At 31.9% G+C, this 19,128-nt stretch overlaps 6 protein-coding genes across 6 annotated transcripts in view; 3 read left to right on the top strand and 3 right to left on the bottom strand.

The window, feature by feature from the left end:
• Positions 1 to 533: 533 nt before the first annotated feature.
• HELRODRAFT_173386 (hypothetical protein) lies at positions 534 to 1,712 on the bottom strand (the record flags this gene model as incomplete). The annotated part of the gene is made up of 5 exons (XM_009019997.1): positions 534 to 722; positions 860 to 989; positions 1,121 to 1,169; positions 1,356 to 1,428; positions 1,698 to 1,712. 5 exons carry the CDS (start codon positions 1,710 to 1,712, stop codon positions 534 to 536), a joined length of 456 nt encoding a protein of 151 aa, XP_009018245.1.
• A 581-nt stretch (positions 1,713 to 2,293) lies between these two features.
• On the top strand, positions 2,294 to 3,703 carry HELRODRAFT_173385 (hypothetical protein; the record flags this gene model as incomplete). Its single annotated transcript, XM_009019996.1, has 2 exons — positions 2,294 to 2,699; positions 2,805 to 3,703. 2 exons carry the CDS (start codon positions 2,294 to 2,296, stop codon positions 3,701 to 3,703), a joined length of 1,305 nt encoding a protein of 434 aa, XP_009018244.1.
• A 355-nt stretch (positions 3,704 to 4,058) lies between these two features.
• On the top strand, positions 4,059 to 5,716 carry HELRODRAFT_173384 (hypothetical protein; the record flags this gene model as incomplete). Its single annotated transcript, XM_009019995.1, has 4 exons — positions 4,059 to 4,610; positions 4,803 to 4,959; positions 5,026 to 5,237; positions 5,546 to 5,716. The coding sequence occupies 4 exons, from the start codon at positions 4,059 to 4,061 to the stop codon at positions 5,714 to 5,716; spliced, it is 1,092 nt and encodes a 363-aa protein (XP_009018243.1).
• A 1,490-nt stretch (positions 5,717 to 7,206) lies between these two features.
• HELRODRAFT_173383 (hypothetical protein) lies at positions 7,207 to 8,635 on the bottom strand (the record flags this gene model as incomplete). The annotated part of the gene is made up of 2 exons (XM_009019994.1): positions 7,207 to 7,634; positions 8,491 to 8,635. The coding sequence occupies 2 exons, from the start codon at positions 8,633 to 8,635 to the stop codon at positions 7,207 to 7,209; spliced, it is 573 nt and encodes a 190-aa protein (XP_009018242.1).
• A 3,130-nt stretch (positions 8,636 to 11,765) lies between these two features.
• Positions 11,766 to 16,150, top strand: HELRODRAFT_173382 (hypothetical protein; the record flags this gene model as incomplete). Its single annotated transcript, XM_009019993.1, has 6 exons — positions 11,766 to 11,846; positions 12,022 to 12,158; positions 12,590 to 12,728; positions 13,910 to 14,017; positions 14,394 to 14,667; positions 16,086 to 16,150. 6 exons carry the CDS (start codon positions 11,766 to 11,768, stop codon positions 16,148 to 16,150), a joined length of 804 nt encoding a protein of 267 aa, XP_009018241.1.
• An 836-nt stretch (positions 16,151 to 16,986) lies between these two features.
• Positions 16,987 to 19,128, bottom strand: part of HELRODRAFT_191922 (hypothetical protein) — a gene marked incomplete at its 3' end in the record, with an annotated part of 7,752 nt that continues 5,610 nt past the window's right edge. Inside the window, exons 8-11 of the mRNA XM_009019992.1 lie at positions 18,889 to 18,961; positions 18,141 to 18,212; positions 17,875 to 17,938; positions 16,987 to 17,304 (exon numbers count right to left, since the gene is read on the bottom strand). Coding sequence (XP_009018240.1) covers positions 16,987 to 17,304; positions 17,875 to 17,938; positions 18,141 to 18,212; positions 18,889 to 18,961 — 527 coding nt within the window. The remainder of the gene's footprint in view (positions 17,305 to 17,874; positions 17,939 to 18,140; positions 18,213 to 18,888; positions 18,962 to 19,128) is intronic.

The raw sequence follows: 19,128 nt of genomic DNA, 5'->3' as shown, positions 1-19,128 counted from the left end.
GTTTATTTTTTACGTTCGTTCTTTGTTTTAATGTGTAGTTTGGTTGTTCTCAAATGCGTGTGCATGTGTGGTTGTCCTGTATGTGTGCGTGGTTACGATTTCACACACAAGTTTCAAGTTGTATACATGAGAGTGATCAAAGAGCACATATCCTTATGAAGTTAAATGTGTGAATTTATTTTTAACGTCATTAATGTTTGTCGTTTCTGATGAGTTTTTTTTTAATTTGTAAAAAATTTTAAAACACGTCAACGCCCTTGCCTTGTTGAAAACAAAAAAAATTAAATAGAAAAACGATTTATGGTTTAACTGTGACACAAAACAACGAAACAAAACTCCTCCTTTATCTGTTGTAGAACAATTTCAACAATTTCCTATCACTTTGGATGATATATAAGACTTTGATTTATGATGAAACAAAGATACATAATTAAACAAAAAAAAAAAAAAACAAAAAAAAATTATTCTTCTAATCACTGTGAAGTGCTCTACTACAAATGAGTCATCCTTTTTTGAAACAGTCCAGCACATGTTTACAAAGAAGAGGTAGCACTCTCGGTGCTTGTCAATTCCGTACTGTCTTTGGCCGGGAACGCCTGATTATCATCTATGTTCTGATTAGGATCAGTTGGTTCTTGATTAGGAGATGATGGGGCACGAACATGTGGTGGGGTCGATGGTGTTGTCTTTGCCATTGCCTCTGTCATCTCATATTTTGAAAGCTTAATATCAAAATGGTATACATATAGATAATGAAACAATTTAAAGTAACTACATTTAATTAAACAATTTATAAAAAATAAAAAGTGATTGAATATTAACTAATTATAATAAATTATTAATACTAAATGACCCTGACCTTACTGACGACATCGATATGCTCTTCCTGCAGTTGAGCATACCTCACCTTTAACTCACAGAGCTCGAGTCTGAGAGCTTCCAACTCGACGCTTTCTGATGATTTGCCAAGTAGGTGTTGTCTCAAAAAGCTGGGATGAAGAATTTATAAAAAAAACATTGTAAAAATACTTTTAAAATATTACAAAAAAACAATGAATTTAACTTTATATTTATATGTTGATTTATTTTGGCAAAACAGAAATTAAAAAAATGATCTCACTCCAAGGCATCATCTGGTTTTTCTGGTTCTTCATATAGGCTCACCAAAGCTGTTTATTGAAAAATTAGTTTTTCAATACCAATTAATTAAATCTTTACTGAAAATGTGTTAAAAATATATAGCGAAATATGGTGAAAAAAGGTTTTCATCAACTAAAAGATGGCAATTAATAACAAATTATAAGTTAATTAGACATATTTATAATTTATACGACAGAGTTTTTTATGACAGAAACCTTTAGTTAGAACATCCATGATTCCAACTTTTTCTAAATACTTTCTGAACTCCTCTTTTTTGGAGTCAATAGGCTGAAAACAAATTGAAATAAAGTTAGTTTGCACTTTGTATGGAGCTTGGGACGTAATTGATGATTAATTTTTCAAGACCTCAAAGGTCAAAATGAGAAAATTAAATTTTAATTCTAAAAAATCCTATTATTTAAATTTTGATGTAGTTTTTTTTGTAGGGTAGAAAATGCTGAAAACCCAGGTTTAGAATTAGTGAAAAAACTGCACAAAACCCGGAAATAATCCAAAAATAATTTTAATATAAAAAAATGAAACATTTTCAGACGAACTTTGAAGGAAGTCATTCTTCAAAACTACACTAATTAGTGAAAAATTACAAAATTTCAACTAAATTAGAACCAACAACACGAAAAGGTGGTAGAAGACTCCAGATAAGAAAAGATTTATTGGCCTTAGCAACCGTTGCCATGTACACAAAGTTAGAGCAACACACGCGCTGAATAAAACTTGTTAAAAACATTTTTGCTCAAACTCTGAAACTATTTAGTTGAATTTGATTAATCACTAATTGAAGCTAAAAGAGTTGTAGACTTTTAACATGATTTTCAGCGTGATAATTTTTTACAAGGCAATTTTTTGGCTTTGTTATCCACGTTAGTGTTAAAAATTGATAAGAAAAGTTACGCAACTGTTAGGAAATGAAAATTATTTATTTAAAATTTCAAAAAACCTGAACATTTATAAAAAGCTTTGGCGTGTTTTATTATTTAGAAATCTTTTTGGTTTGAAAATAGAGACGTTAAAATTTGATTTTTACTGTTTACGTAAGTGTACAACAGAGTTTTTTGATTACTCTGCTCCTAAACAAAATCTTTAAAACATGCTAATTAAATAAATAACTGTCTGTTAAATTGGAGAGTTCAAAATGAACAAAAAAAAAAATCGCAATAAAAGATTCAAACTATCAAATCCAGCAGATGACGATGAACCGTACTTGGGTTATTCATTAGCCAAAAGTAGATCAAAGTTGAGTTTCGGTGGTCTGTTCAGAGCCATTGTAATAATCGTTCTGACTCTCATAGCTTCGAGTATAATCATCTGCGGAATTTTGATAGTTGCCCGTAAATTTAGTGAAAACGTGGCTGACGACGAATATGAAATCGGTGAAGATATGAGCACCGATTCAAACTCTACGGAAAAACATTTGTCAAAAATTAAACACATGTCATGCTATCAATGCAAGAATTGCGACGAGAATCTTGGAGTTCCTATGAAATGCCCCGTCAAAGATTCATTGTGTGCTTTCAAGCTTGTTAAAAAGAAATCTAAAGGTGAATTTTTTGGCATTATTATCTCTCATATAATATAAGTTAATTTATTTGAAAAGTCTACATTAGTTGTTAAGCAAACTTAAAATTTAAAATTGAACATAATAGTTTGGATGTCAATAAGATACTGCGAGACGAACTGGACTCGTCAGCTTGGATGTTCGTACCCGAAAGGCGAGAAGGTGTGCTACTGTGAAGAGCCAGGGTGCAACGGCAGGTCAATGTCGCAATTGGAGGAGGTTTCTTCCAGCATGCAGAGAGTCGACATGGAAAATGATGAGGAATTCAAAAAGCTGAAAGAAGAAGTTGGGAAAAGAAATAGCGTACAAAGATTTAAGAGAAGTTTGGATAACAAATCAGAAATAAGCGTTCCCTTTAATGAACTGCCCGTAGATGAGCAGGTGAAATTAGCAATGGCCGTCATGGAGAAAGATAATTTAACTGAAGAGCAGAAAATGACGCATATCATGAAATTCTACGAAAGTGAGTACAGAAGAAAAATTTTTAAGGCGAATAACGATTCCGATTTTATCAGCTCCAATGATTTCGAGCGAGTTATGATGCCAGAATACTTCAAGAGTCCGACAAATGACCTATCAGACGAGATTTTACTTCAAAATCAGGAAGAAAATCATGGAAAGATAGTAAGACAAGTCGAAACATCAGCTGATAAAAACGACGAGAATCAATTCCAACATGGAAACTTGTTTTTTGGATTGAATATTTTTAGAAAGGATAAGCAAACAGCTCAAAAGTCTGTTAACAGAAAGGAAACTAATGAAAAAAGTCTGCCCGGTAAAAGATCGGTCGACACAGGAAATAATAAAATAGACCGTTACATGATCGTTTCTAATCTGGATCGGGACAGTGATTATATCGTTCCTGAGGTTGATAACGTCCGTGTCGATGGGAAGAATCTTATTTTGCCGGAAGCCGGCAGGAACCACTATTTTATTGTCCCAAAGTCGTTAGGAGAGTTGAAATCTCAAGAAGCTAAAGAAATTTAAAGTGTCGTACAAAGACGATTCACGAAACAATATTAATTTAATTTTTCTTTAAACTTTTGGAATTTTCTTGTTACGTGTCAGTAACTTTTGAATTTGAGTTGTTGGTATTTTAATTTTGAAAAAATTTCTCAATAAATTTCAAATCCTCATATTTTTGAACGAATTGGCATCTATTAATAGGTTTCACGCTTCAATGCACATGTACGAATGAAACACCTGAGTTTTGTGGAAGTTTACATTTAAATGTGAATATCCAATTAAACACCTGGGCACCTGTAGTGTTCAAACTTGTAAAAATCAAAATGCTGATTTAAAGTGTAATCGTAATTGTTTTTTAAATTCTGATTATTTTAAAATGGCAAAAAAATATCCAAAAACATTTTTTGTCTTTGCGGCTTTTATGTTGTTTCTCATGCTTTACACGCTGATGAGCTTCACAGAGATGTACCACATATGGTCCTACGATGATGACGAGGCACACCTTCTCGTAAGTGCGTCCTCTCACGAAAAGATGGTCTTATTAAGAGGAAAAGTTACTGGCCGGTGTTCAGTGAAAAGGAAGTCACTGGTTTACGTCAAAATGATAAAATGTGCGAGCTCCACTATGTCCACGATATTGAGACGGTTTGCACTGAACCACAATTTAGAAACAGCAACGCCGATAGATGGCAGAATATACATCGGCTGGCCCTACCAGCCTAAAATTAGTCACATATATCCTTCATTCAGTGGAAGGTTTGGCATCTCGTGTGAGCATGTCGTCTACGATCGTTCGTTTTTTAAATCAATTATGAGTCCAGATGCAGTTTACACAACGAGCCTTAGACAGCCGTACAGTCAGTTCAAATCCTTAGTTAACTATTACAACGTTCTTAACATATCCAACGTACCTCAGTTCAGTGATCAGGTTGTTCTATTTCATTGCTAGTCGCATTATTTTGATCAATTTTCAAAACAACTTTCAACATTTTAGAGCATGTTTTCTGTAAACAACTAGATTTTGAACCTCATAATGAAAATATGTTAGGCTAGTTTTATTAAAATAATTTATTTACAAATATTTTAAACAAAATTAATGAACAAAAAAAACATTATGAAGGCCTCAAGGTTTGCACATTACGTGAAGAACCTCGAGAAGTATGACAACATCTACAAACTGCCCACTTCAACACTCAGGTACTGTGTCCCTGACCACTTCTCCATGACCAAGAATCTGATGGCCTTCAATTTGGGCTTTCCATATCTATCAGGGTTCAGTTAGTGAATTTTGAATTCTGTAAAAATGTAGACACCAACATTTATTTATGATGTGTCAATTAAAGATACCAGTGAAGATATGTTTAAAAGTGAACAAGGTAAGGAAACCTTGAAAAAGTTTACGAATGACTGGATTGAGAAGATGAAAAAGGAATTGGACCTCGTGCTATTGCAAGAATACTTTTTCGAATCATTAATCCTCCTAAAGAGAAGAATGTGCTGGAGTTTCACGGATGTGCTCTTTCTAACAATTAACAGTCAAGAATATGCTTACAAGGTTCCTACATGTTTTGTATGTATGCGTATGTATGTGTTTGTGCATTCGCGTGTTTGGGTACGTACATATGAGTATGTGTATGTGTATGTACATACCTCTATGTGTATATGTATGTGTATGTACATACCTCTATGTGTATATGTATGTGTATGTACAATACGTCTATGTGTGTATTTATGTGTATGTACATACCTCTATGTGTATATGTATGTGTATGTACATACGTATGTGTACATATGTGTATGTGCATGTGCAAATTATAATGTGAATGTTTTTCTTAAATTTTTATTTTTTAACTACTTATCCAGAAAAAATCCGAGCAAGACGCGGAGCTAGAGGCCATATATAAAGAATGGAGTCAGGTTGATTACCGGCTCTACAACGCATTCAATGAAACTTTTTGGGAGAAGATCAGTCAGCAGAAGGATGGTTTCCGGGACGAAGTAGAGGAACTTAAAAAAGTATTTGTGACGTCATAATTACGATAATGATAATAATAATAATAAATAATAACAATAATAAATATATAATAATAATATTAAATATCTATCCCAGGTTAATAAAGCAGTCAATGAATTTTGCTCTGGAATAAAATCCAAAAAATTTAACAAGAGAGGAAATACAAATAGTAGTAGTAGTAGTAATAGTAGTAGTAATAATAATAATAATAATAATAATAATAGCGAACAGTTGTTAATAGAAAAATCGAAATTCAATGACCAAGAGTTAGTTCTAGATAGGTTAGCCTGTTCTCGTTTCGAAGACTGGTATCAAAGAGACGCCTTCCAGAGAATATATTTGACTAGAAACTCTACTGCTAAAAAACAAGATATTACTGTTGAGAGGTTTTGTTGAGTTAAATTGTGTTTGTTTGTTTGTACGTGTGTGTATATGTGTGTGTGCTCGTTGGTTTGTGTGTGTATGTGTGTGTTTGTGCGTGTTCGCATGTTTGTATGTGTTTGCATATTTAAAATGTACCTGCTTTTAATAATAATTTCATTTTTACAGAGCATAAATAACGCGACAGTTTAGCTCAAATTTTTTATATTACGACTTTTCTTCAAACTTTTAAACATTTTTTGTTTTAACTTTTGTTAGATATCTATACGTATGCGTGTGTGTGCGCGTGTGTGCGCGTGTGTTTTTTAAAAATTATTTGATATTATCATATTTTTGGCTATTATTTTTACTCTGTCCTATGTTTATTTATATGTCTACATATAAAATTTTTGAAGGTTTTTTCTTATATTTTCAGTTTTTTGCATTGCTATCTGCATAGTTTTGATACATTCGCAATGTTAACGAGTCTACTAGATGATATTATTTTCTACGTTAAGTTTTATTAAAAACGTTGATGAATTTTTTTCTAATTTAGAAACTTTGGTGCAGCGTTCTTTTTTTAAACGTTCAAATAAAAAATGGATGAGATAATTTGCTGGTGTAATTTTAAGATTTTTCTGAACACAGAGATGCGAAATTCGGCGTAACGTTAGCTTAACACGGAAACAAACACACAAACAAACACACACACACATACAAATAAACAAACAAACACCACAAACATTATAGAATAAGAATTCTAATTCTCTTATTATTTTGAAATTATGAAATTTTTTTAACCGATTTTAAATATTCTAGGTTTTGTTTGTTTCTTGTTTTATTTTCTCGTCTACAAACGTTCATAATTCAGTTATAAGTCCAAATGTAATTTATTCAACGAGCCTGTGGCAGCCATACAGTCAGTTCAAATCTTTAGTTAACTATTAGAACCTACTTAACGTATCTAGCATACCTCACTTCATCATCAGGGTCATTGATATGCTTTTAATACAACTGTTAACATTATAGAGCATATTTTCTGTAGACAATCAGATTTTAACATTATAATAAAAATATTAAAAATTATAAAATTGGAAACATAACGCAACAAAGTAACGTAAAAAATGTATAGTCATCGTAGTCAAAATAATTAACCGACATTTTTCTCTACACCTAGACCACTTTTTGTAGTTTTTCTTCGGCGTTTCATACTTCTCAAAGTCGTTTCCGAAACTTTTGTGGTGGCAGAGGTACCATTTAAACGAATTTTTTTAACACGAACCGTAAAATTTACTCGACTGTGATGCAATTTTTTTGTAGATTTCGACTTCACCTTCTTTATATTTTTAATTTCGTCTATGAGCACCGACTGATTTTTATAACTCTTCGGTTCTCCTATCTGGACGATAGCTTCTTTCGTAGCTACGTAATAGGAGTATAGGAGATCCGTGTTGCAAGCATCCGTTGGGCAGACACAGGTAATAGTGATGGGATATTCAAGCGGGTTGTCGACGAATAGACACGTGTTTGGTATCGAGTCGGATATACAGAATCGATCTTTCACCAGTTTGCGCTCCGCTGCGTTTGGATGTTTTATTTAAAATTTTATTTTTGTTGTTTTTAAGTTTATTATTGATAGTGTTGCTGATTTTTTAAAATATCTTGTTTAAAAGTTGAAGTGAGAGTGAGGGCCGCATTTGAGATAGGCAGGCGGGGCTGGAAAGGAACGGGACCCCAAGCACCGAAAAATTATTTAACTTTAAAACTTTGGTTTTAATAAGGAAATTGTTCAACGAAGGTGAAATAAAGTTCGCCAACTTTTACAAAAGATCAATTTTTGCCGTGATGATCTTAAAATTTGAAGTTATCAGAAACCTCACCTCACTAAATATAATTGAAATATTTCAAATTTTTGTAGCTCCAGCCCCTGCCATCTCGATTTTTCAGGGCCTGAGTGTAGAAGCAAATGTTTAGAACATTTTATTTTCTGTGATTGTTTACGATGGCTAGCATATTGTTTAGACAGCCCGCCCGAGACGATGTCGATCGATGAAATGTAAAAGCTTGATGCATGATACAACATACTAAACTGTCAGGAACAGAAAATAAGTAAACGAAATTAAGATATTGCTGAAAAAATCTTTTCTGATATTATAAAATAATTAAAATTCAAATGAAAAGTTTAAAAGATATAACAAAATTAAGATATTGCTAAACGAATCTTTTCTGATATTATAGGATAATTAAAACTCGAATGAGAAGTTTAAAAGACATAAAATTAACAAGCACCACTACGTACTATCCCTCCATTCATCCATCCTTCCTTGCTTTTGTCCATCTATCCATCCAACTATCCATCCATCAATCCATCCAACTATCCATCAATCCATCCATCCATCCAACCTACATTTATCGTTGATGAATGAGGAAGCACACCTCTGATATCTGAGAGGACACATCATGAGGTTCGTAGGCTCGTCGCACCGGTGGCATCTGTAGCAAGCTATTGATCCAACTTCGCTAAAACTAAACCCAACTAAAACAAATATAACGCTGTAAAATTTGTCTTCCAACAGCATTTCATGTAATACTTTCGTTTCAAGTACTATCTACACACACACACACATACACACACAAATTCAAACACACACACATGCACATATATTCATTTCATTTTTATATTTATTTATTTTTCTGTATTTTCAAATGGCCGGCAGAGCTAGAGCTAGGTTACCATAGCTTCCTGAAAAAACAGAATTCAATTTAAAGTTTATTGTCATGACGTAATGAGGAAAAAAATATATCGACAGAGAAACACACACACACATACATACATGCATACATACATACATACACAGATTAATACAAACATATACACATGTGTAGTGTAGGCAGGCACACATATTTTTATTTTTGCTGTATTACTGTAGAGTTTGCTTTGAAAATATTTATTATTTTACTGTTATATACACACACATTCGCGCGCACACACACAAACAAACACACACAAACACACACATTTAACCCAATCAAATTTTCAAATGTATTGAGATGTTATAGACTGAAGTACTACTGCTGAAGCAGCTGGTTATTATTTATTTTTACAGGCTAATTGATTTTTTTGCATGTACAATTTTCCAGCAAATATTTCAGCAATGAAAAGTAATAACAACATAACTACTATTACTACTACTAATACTGCTACTACTACTACTACTACTACAACAACTACTACTACTACTAATACTACAACAACAACTACTACTACTGCTACTGCTGCTGCTGCTACTAGCAACAACAGTAATAACAATAACGTTAATAATAATAATAATAATAATAATAATAATAATAATAATAATAATGGGAACATCATTTTATTTTCATCCTAAATCACACGTTAAAAAGAATTGTTAATGAATTAAAATTTAATAATAACAATAATAATAATACCAGCAACAGCGATTATTATTATTATTATCTTTATTATTATTATTGTTTCGCTGGCAAGCATTGAACAAAATTTTTATGACGCCGGCTTTGCCATTCGTTAATCCATCAGTAATGCATGAAGTGGAAATACGTGTAAATATAAGATAGGTAAGTTTATGATGTTGTTGTTGTTGTCGTTGTTGTTAATGTTGCTGTTGATGTTGTTGCTGTCGTTGTTGTTAATGTTGTTGTTGTTGTTGTCGTTAATGTTGTTGTTGATGATGTTGTTGATGTTGTTGTTGATGTTGTTGTTGATGTTGTTGTTGATGATGTTGTTGATGTTGTTGTTGATGTTGTTGTTGATGATGTTGTTGATGTTGTTGTTGATGATGTTGTTGATGTTGTTGTTGATGTTGTTGTTGATGTTGTTGTTGATGATGTTGTTGATGTTGTTGTTGATGTTGTTGTGGTTGTTGTCGTCGTCGTTGTTGTTCTCTCCCGTCTCATTGATTTTTAAACGAAAAATTTCAGACATTGTATTTATGTATTGCAATTAATTTGGTTTTGTGTATGTATGTATGTATGTATGTGATGTGATGTGATGTGATGTTATTGTGTGTGTGTGTAATAATAATGAATAATGAAACATGAAGCAATGTCTGTTTTATGTAGCGTATAGAGATAGGGGTGTTATTTAACGCTAAGAAAATTTAGCCTTTTACTTATAAACAATAAGTAATGACATCAGCAAGAAGAAATAATAAAAACAAATAATAATATAATAACAATTAATAACAATTAATAATAGTAATAATAATAACGATAATAATAATAATGTAAATTTTAATTCATTCAACTCAGTTGAACCACAAGGATTTACACTCGAATTATTCATTTAATATCGCTTGGCAGTTGTTAAACATTCTTCACTCTCGTAAGCCCCCTTCTAATCGTTTTAAAATGTAAAAATGTCCTCCTCACATTCGCGGATTTGGGTCTATCAATAGGGATTTTTTAAATCGATTTTATTTCAGGGTTAGTTTTTTCGGGGGAGTTTTCAGTAAAAAAATATTCGGTGAAATAATTCTGATGGAATTTTTGGCTAAGTTTCAATGCTTTATCTACAATAATGTAGTTACTAAAGGTTTATAATTGTATATTTATGGGTATACACTATATATATATATATATATATATATGTGTGTGTGTGTTTGTTTGTGTGTGTATTAACAACAATACATGTAAAATAAACGTACATTTATGAGTATACACGCATATAATCCTCAACTCTAAGTCTAAATCAGCGTTTCTCAGCCTTTTGAGATTCAAGGACCGACCACTTAAAAAATAATGTTTGTCTCAGTCGCGGACCACTACTGAAAATTTTGGTAATCGCGCACTTGAAATTTATATATATATATATATATATATATATATATATAATTATTATTTCATATGATGACGTAACAGCCACACATAGTTCTTTTAGTTTAACTGTTAGACTTAGAGAACTACAGTTACCACTCTATTGACTATAGGTGTATTAAAATTGTTATTTAAAAGTATTTATTATACATTTTAATAAATGTTTTAACTTCAAATTAAAGAGTATAATGTTCGTTTTACGTTGATGTTTGCATAGAGCGTATTTCACGGCGTATCTGGCGTATCAGGCAAATTTTTATGTTAAATTTGAAACAAATTGTAGCCTACTTGAGCCTAGTTGAGCTTATCCAAACGAGGCGTAATGCTCGAAAGACTCAATCGGAGTTCATGTTTTTCATTTTTTGTTTAAAAAAAAACTTGCGTTTTACACTTTGCTCGTGTAACACCAGGCAAATGTCCGCGGACCACACGTTTAGAGCCGCTGGGTTAGGGTTAGTTTTAGGTTAGGGTTACTTTACTATATTCTCTCACGGTAATGTGAGAGAATATAGTACAGTCGAGATAACTTTTCCTTACCGAAATTTTGTCTGGTAAGGCGTTTACAGTCTCGGAACTACCCTATAGGCGTTTAAAGAATATAGGCCATTGCAAGTTATAATTTATACAATGTGAGATGAAGTCTTAAGTACTGAAACACACACGGATGTTGATTAATTAGAGTTTGGTCTATGCGTCGTTTTAATAACTTCTCTTTTAGTGTTTTATTTTTTGCTGCTAGTGAGTAGCGAGTTGATTATTTAAAGAGAGTTGAAAAATATTAATCGCTATTAATGATAATATAAAAATGTAAGGAGATAACGAATTAATTTCAGTTAATGATAGAGAATAATAATGATGGTTCCGTCGAAGTATTTGCTCCCACTCATCGTCATCATACTGTTTGCATTGTTTTTCTTCACGCTCTACAACTACCAAGTCGGTTGAGAGATTTGTTTGGTCGTTTTAAAACATTTTTTTATATAATTTAACTAATTATTAATATTTTTTGTATATTAAATTCAAACTAAAATGTTCCTGAAACATATAAAAATATATAAAAAATAATTATGTCACATTATAACATGGTGATATTATATTAATATTATTATAGGCTGACAAATCGTCTACACCTTTGAGTTTATTCAACTTGGGGAAACAACAACAACAAGTGGACGATCCATTGAAAAAAGATGATGATCTCAATCTGGAAGAATTGGACCTAAACACTTTAAAGTTTTTACTCCACGGGTTGGTAATTTAATCAGGGAGGTATCGGGACGACCGGGCCCTCCCCCTGCCCCACTACTCTCGGTGCGCGCCATCGAATTTAAATGAAACATTTAATTTTCACGGTGTAGCTTTTTACGGATGGTCTCAGATTTGGGATCATGTGGCTGACAACACCTTCTTTTTGCTTATCAAGTTCAATTTTGGGTCGATTTTACATATAAACGGTTTTTTTCTGTATGTGTATGTAGTGCATGTGATGATGTAACCTTTCTTAAACATGTATATCAGTTGTAACGTGCTTCATTTCTTCAATAGTGCTAAACTAATTGAATTTAATTTAACTAATTATTTGAATTTACTATTTTAATTAATATTTATTAGTTTAATGATAAGACTAAAACGTCTTTAAATAAGTATTGTGTGTGTTTTTTTTTTCTTTTTAACTTTAGGATTCTGACCGAAAAAAGAAATCTCTGCAAGAACTACACCATACACGGTAGGACGAGTAAGGATGGAGGCTACGATGTTTGCTTGGCTGGAAAGTTGAGACCTGAGCCTAACTCATGCACTGTCATGTCGTTCGGGTGGGTGAGTGGATGAATGAATGAATGGATGGATGGATGGATGGATGTATGGATGGATGAATGAATGAATGAATGAATGAGTGAGTGAGTGAGTGAGTGAGTGAATGAATGAATGAATGAATGAATGAATGAATGAATGAATGAATGAATGAATGAATGAATGAATGAATGAATGAATGAATGAATGAATGAATGAATGAATGAATGAATGAATGAATGAATGAATGAATGAATGAATGAATGAATGAATGAATGAATGAATGAATGAATGAATGAATGAATGAATGAATGAATGAATGAATGAATGAATGAATGAATGAATGAATGGATGAATGAATGAATGAATGAATGAATGAATGAATGAATGAATGAATGAATGAATGAATGAATGAATGAATGAATGAATCCACGCACAACACAGCACATCCATATCTCACCACACACGTATATGCGTCGTTTGACATTTTGAATATTTGAGGAATAACAATTTCAAACATTTCAAACACTTCTGTCAAATTTTCGTGAAATTTTTCATAAAAATATTCCTTCTAAATAGCATCAACAATGAATGGTCATTTGACGAGGCCTTAGCTAATTACAGCTGCTATGTGCATTCCTATGATCCAAGGTTTGCCCCTTATCTAGGTTGACATTTCTTTTTACAATTTTTATATTCAACGTTCTCAAATTTGTCAGCGACATTAAACACACCAACCAACCGACCAACCAACTAACTCTTTCCAATTAATTAACCAACCTACCAACCAATTAATCAATCATCCAACTAACTAACTCTCCAACCAACCTACTAACCAATCAACCAACCATCCAACTAACTCTCCAACCAATCAACCAACCAATCAACACACCAACTAACCAATCAACCAACCAACCATTCAACTAACTCTCCAACCAATCAACCAACCAATCAACCAACCAATCAACCAACCAATCAACACATCAACTAATCAACCAACCAACTATTCAACTAACTCTCCAACCAATCAACCAACCAATCAACACACCAACCAACCATCCAACTAACTCTCCAACCAATCAACCAACCAAACAACCAATCAGCACACCAACCAACCATCCAACTAACTCTCCAACCAATCAACAAATCAACCAATCGACCGCCCAACCCTGCAAAGTATGAACATGAAAGACCACATGCACACGAAGAGTATACAATTTCACAACGTTGGCATTGGCAAGAGGAATGAAATAAACGCTCTTGGCTGGAGGATGAAGAATTTGAAAACTGTCATTCAAGAAGCTGGCCTGTCTAATGTATGATATTTTTATTTGAATAAATAAATAAATAAATAAGTAAATAAATAAATAAATAAGTAAATAAATAAATAAATAAATATTCAACAAATGTTTAAATTATTGCAAAAAGTTTAGTCGTAAACAAAATTTTTAAGATTAAAAAAAATTAAAATAAAAAGTTTGGTCATCAATCATTGTGAGACTAGTGAGAAAAGTTAAAATTTTTTTTTACACAAAAGGGTTTAAATTATAAAAAATTTAAATCACAATGTATGGGGCGGGGTTAGACGCTTATCCACACACACACGCGCGCACACATACCCACACAAACACACAAATAAACACACATAAACAAACGCAAACACACACACACAAACAAACACACACGAAACAGAAAGTTATCGACGTGATAAAATGCGATGCAGAGGGCGCAGAATGGCCATTCTTGGAAGACGTTCTCGAAAATGATGTCAACGTTAAGCAGATCATTCTAGAAATTCACTCCCCTAAGAAACTCCCAAGCCCAGTGACGAAAGATGATCTGTTATACGTTATAAAACTGTTTCTAGCCTTGAAAAAACGAGGCTTCGTAATAGGACATTCATATCATAAGTATATCTGCTGTGCAGCCTTTTCGGGCATGTTCCCGCCAGAAATTCCTGAAAAATGTTGTCATGAGGTGTATCTTTATAACACCAAATATCTCGATTGATTTTGAAAGTATGATTTTTTTTGACTGCTTTCGAACGTACTATTATATACGAATGACTTGTCAGTTCTCTACCATGTTAAATCATTAAGCTCTATTGTTCTACGTTTGTCTGATAGATCATAAATTAATAAGAATACACGCAACTTTCGATTCTTTTCATCTTTATTGTATGCTTGAAATCAATATGAGAACGAACAGCAAGATGATTCAAATTTGTGTAATGCAAATACTACCAATACTAAATATTACATCGGTCCTCTCCTTTCTCTTCACTTTTTTCCTCCTCATAGCCTCCAAGCTATTCTATACTAACTAGTCTTAAGTTATGTTATTTATTAACTTATAAGATATAAAATATATGTCATAAGTGTACGTTTAACTTATAACTAGTAGGATCTATTGTGCGTGTGATGTGTGTCAAAATATAATGATGGCGATTTCTGATTTTGAAGACAAGGTTTTTCCACGAGTGATTTTTATGTTTTTAGTGTTTGTTTTATTTTTCTTCATAGTTTTGCTGAGATGATGTTTCATCTTTTTGTTCGTTTGGTTATTTTCGCCAATAAAATTTCATTTGGGGAATTGTATTTTTTTAAAATTATTAAATAGCAACATGTATTTCTTTAGTTTTTGTTTATAAAATGATATAGAATTGAATTTAAAATTGACAAAATCATCAAACAGTAAACGTTAATGTTCCCAGAGACAACTCAGCCATCCCTCGAACAGTTTTTATAACCAAAAATTGATTTTTTTTTGTGTGACAAATATTTAATTATTTGTTAGAAAACTCATCCTATCCAAAACCATTTAATTCTTTCGTTACTTTGTTTCTAACAATTTGACAAACCATCTGCCATCTTACTATAATATATTTGAATGTTAATTTTACATTAATCTTTATTGAAGAGATGTTTTTCTAATATAGCAACTTGGTCATGATGCTTAACTATGTTAACGAACTTAATTAATTTTGTTTGTTTGTTGAAGAAAAAAAATCTGGGATCATATTAATTGATTTATTTTTAAAAAAATTTACCTTCAAAAACATTTTAATTGAATAGATTGAATCAAAACGTGTGTTGCGTGTATGTATGTATGTGTGTGTGTGTGTGTGTGTGTGTGTGTGTGTGTGTGTGTGTGTATCTGTGGTGTGTGTGTCTCTTGTGGTGTGTTTGCAATATCAATATTAACATAACAGCTGATGTTTTCCCTTTCGATATTTTCGATTAAACTCAGCAGCAGTTTTAAACACGTGTTGCTGAAGTTTACACACACACACACGCAAACAAACACACACAGACACACTTAAACAAACACACACAAACACCCAGACAAACACACACACACACAGACAAACATACACACAAACAGTAACTGCTCAGCGTGATATCGATCGGTGGAAAAGAGAGCAAGGACAGAAGGCCATTAAAAATTAATCCTACATTAAACACTCTATAATTTTCAGCAACCAAGAAATATGAATTCAATGTGAATTAAACGTTTAAACTTTAAATAAATAAATATATATATATTATATTTTTATTATATAAATATATTATATATATTATATTATAATATAATATATATAAACAGTAAGAACAAACAACATCTCTTAAAATCAATAAAATAACAGCGTGATTCTTTTAACAAATATGTATGTATGTATGTATGTATGTATGTATGTATGTATGTATGTATGTATGTATGTGTGTGTGTGTGTGTGCGCGCTTGCGCGTCTGTGTGCGTGTGAGTAAATGTGTGTGCACATACGTGTGTGTGTGCAAATATCGAAAATTAATTTATATCAAAGGTTGACTACCTAGTAAGAATAAATGTAACAAACATATCACATAACATAGTTACACATACACATACAAAGAAAAACACAGTTACACATACACATACAAAGAAAAACACATTTACACATACACACACATACAAATAAAAACCCTTCAAAAACATGAAGTATGCATTCTAGATAATCTGAAAAAAGACACTTTCAACTAAAATATCTCGTATTACAAAAAAAAACACAATTACACATACATATACAAAGAAAAACACAGTTACACATAAATATACAAAGAAAAAAACACAGTTACACATAAATATACAAAAAAAACACAGTTACACATACATATACAAAGAAAAAAAACACAGTTACACATACATATACAAAGAAAAAAAACACAGTTACACATACATATACAAAGAAAAATCCCAGTTACACATACATATACAAAGAAGAAAAAAACAAATCTGAAATCAAAATTCAACTCGAATATTTCGTGTTATAAAGGTAAACTTCGTGGCAGCATTTCTCGCTAATTTCTTGAGGGAACATGGGGGCGAAAATTTCACAGCACCATGTCTCGTGGTAGGAGTGATCCACAACAAAGCCGCTTTCTTGCAATTTCATGAAGAGTCGAATCATGTACATCAAGTCTTTCTTACTGACTGTTTGCGGGTTTATTTTAGGCGAATGTACCTCTAGGATGATCTGTTTGACTTCGAAAAGGTTCTCAATTGTGTCCTCTAAAAAAGCCCATTCGGCACCTTCAGCGTCGCACTTAATGACATCAATGACTTCCTAGCAAGTTATATTTTCATTTTTGTTTGTTACAATAACATCATAATTAGCAATAATTAATCCGTAATTAATCATAATTAGCACAATTAATTAGTGCATACATACATTGGTTTAATTAGTCGTACTAAATATTATCACAGAACCATGATTAAGTTACAATTAATTACAATTAGTTATAATAAATGATATTAGTAATTGTAACTTAATCACAATTAGTTATAATAAATGATATTAGTAAAGTTATAAATGGCCATGATTAACTCTGACAAATTCATAATTAATCTAAATTGATCTATAATTAATCATAATTATCTATAATTTATTATAATTTACTTAACCTACATTTGACCAATTGGCTTGTTGGATGGCCGACTTAATGTTCGCCATCGCCCAGTGGTCTTTGTTATTGCTCGCATCAACGTTCAGCTTTAATTACACTAATAAAAATAAGATAACTACTACTGCTACTGCTACTACTGCTACTGCTACTACTACTACTACTACTACTACTACTACTACTACTACTACTACTACTACTACTACTGCTTCTACTACTACTATTACTACTACCTTTCCTAGTCCCATATTGTGGAATTGAACATTAGCGGAATGCATGTGGTCCTTCAGGCCCATGCTATTATTATTATTATTGTTATTTTTATTATTATTATTATTGTTATTATTATTTCTATTATCATCGTTACTGTGAGTATTATTGAAAATATTTACCAGGCGCTTGCATTTTAAAAGATGAGTGTGATGATGATGATGGTTGTGATGATGATGAAGGTGGTGATGATGATGATGATGACGGTGATGATGATAATGATGCTGACCTTGGGTCATATGAGTGGACAAAGCATCCGTAACCTGCGATCGACTCATCAAATGACCATTCGTTGTTTATTCTGTGAGGACAAAAAATTTTTTATTTGAAAAAAAAGTCCCAAATTGAAATTATTATTATTATCATTATTTATATTATTATTATTACTATTATTATTAATTATAACTATTTATTAATGGATTCATTTTTTTATGAAAGATTGAAGGAGTGAGTGAGTGAGTGAGTGAGAAAAAAGTTAACAACCGAATGGCAATATGAAAAATCGATCGAATGCGTGAGTGAGTTGTTGAATAAGCTAACTGACGAATGAATGAATGAATGAATGAATGAATGAATGAATGAATGAATGAATGAATGAATGAATGAATGAATGAATGAATGAATGAATGAATGAATGAATGAATGAATGAATGAATGAATGAATGAATGAATGAATGAATGAATGAATGAATGAATGAATGAATGAATGAATGAATGAATGAATGAATGAATGAATGAATGATAAATAAAGGAAGGAGGGAAAGAAGAAATTAACAAATTAATAAATTAACAAATAAAATAATTGAATGAGTGATTACAAAATTTACAAACTACAAATGAACATACATAAAAAAGAATGAAACAATCATACAAACAAACAAACATACATACATAAATACAAACAAACAAACAAACATACATACATACAAACAAACATACATACATACATACAAACAAACAAACAATTGAGCACCCACCCAAATGACATGACCTTGCATGACGACGAATTCGGTTTCAAACCCCCATCCAGGCAAACATCGTAGCCACCATCTCGTGTTTTTTTACCAAATTTTTTGTGATGTTTGCAAATTTTTTTCTCCGCTACTATGATTCTGTAGAATTTATGTTAAGAAAACATATTTTGTCCTTCTGTTTGTTTGTCATTCATTCATTTGTTCATATATTTGATCGTTTGTTTGTTCACTTGTTCATTTATT

This window comes from Helobdella robusta, assembly GCF_000326865.2.
Source record: "Helobdella robusta unplaced genomic scaffold HELROscaffold_26, whole genome shotgun sequence".
NCBI classification, from domain to species: Eukaryota; Metazoa; Annelida; class Clitellata; order Rhynchobdellida; family Glossiphoniidae; genus Helobdella; species Helobdella robusta.
This window is presented reverse-complemented; position numbering and strand designations above follow the sequence as displayed.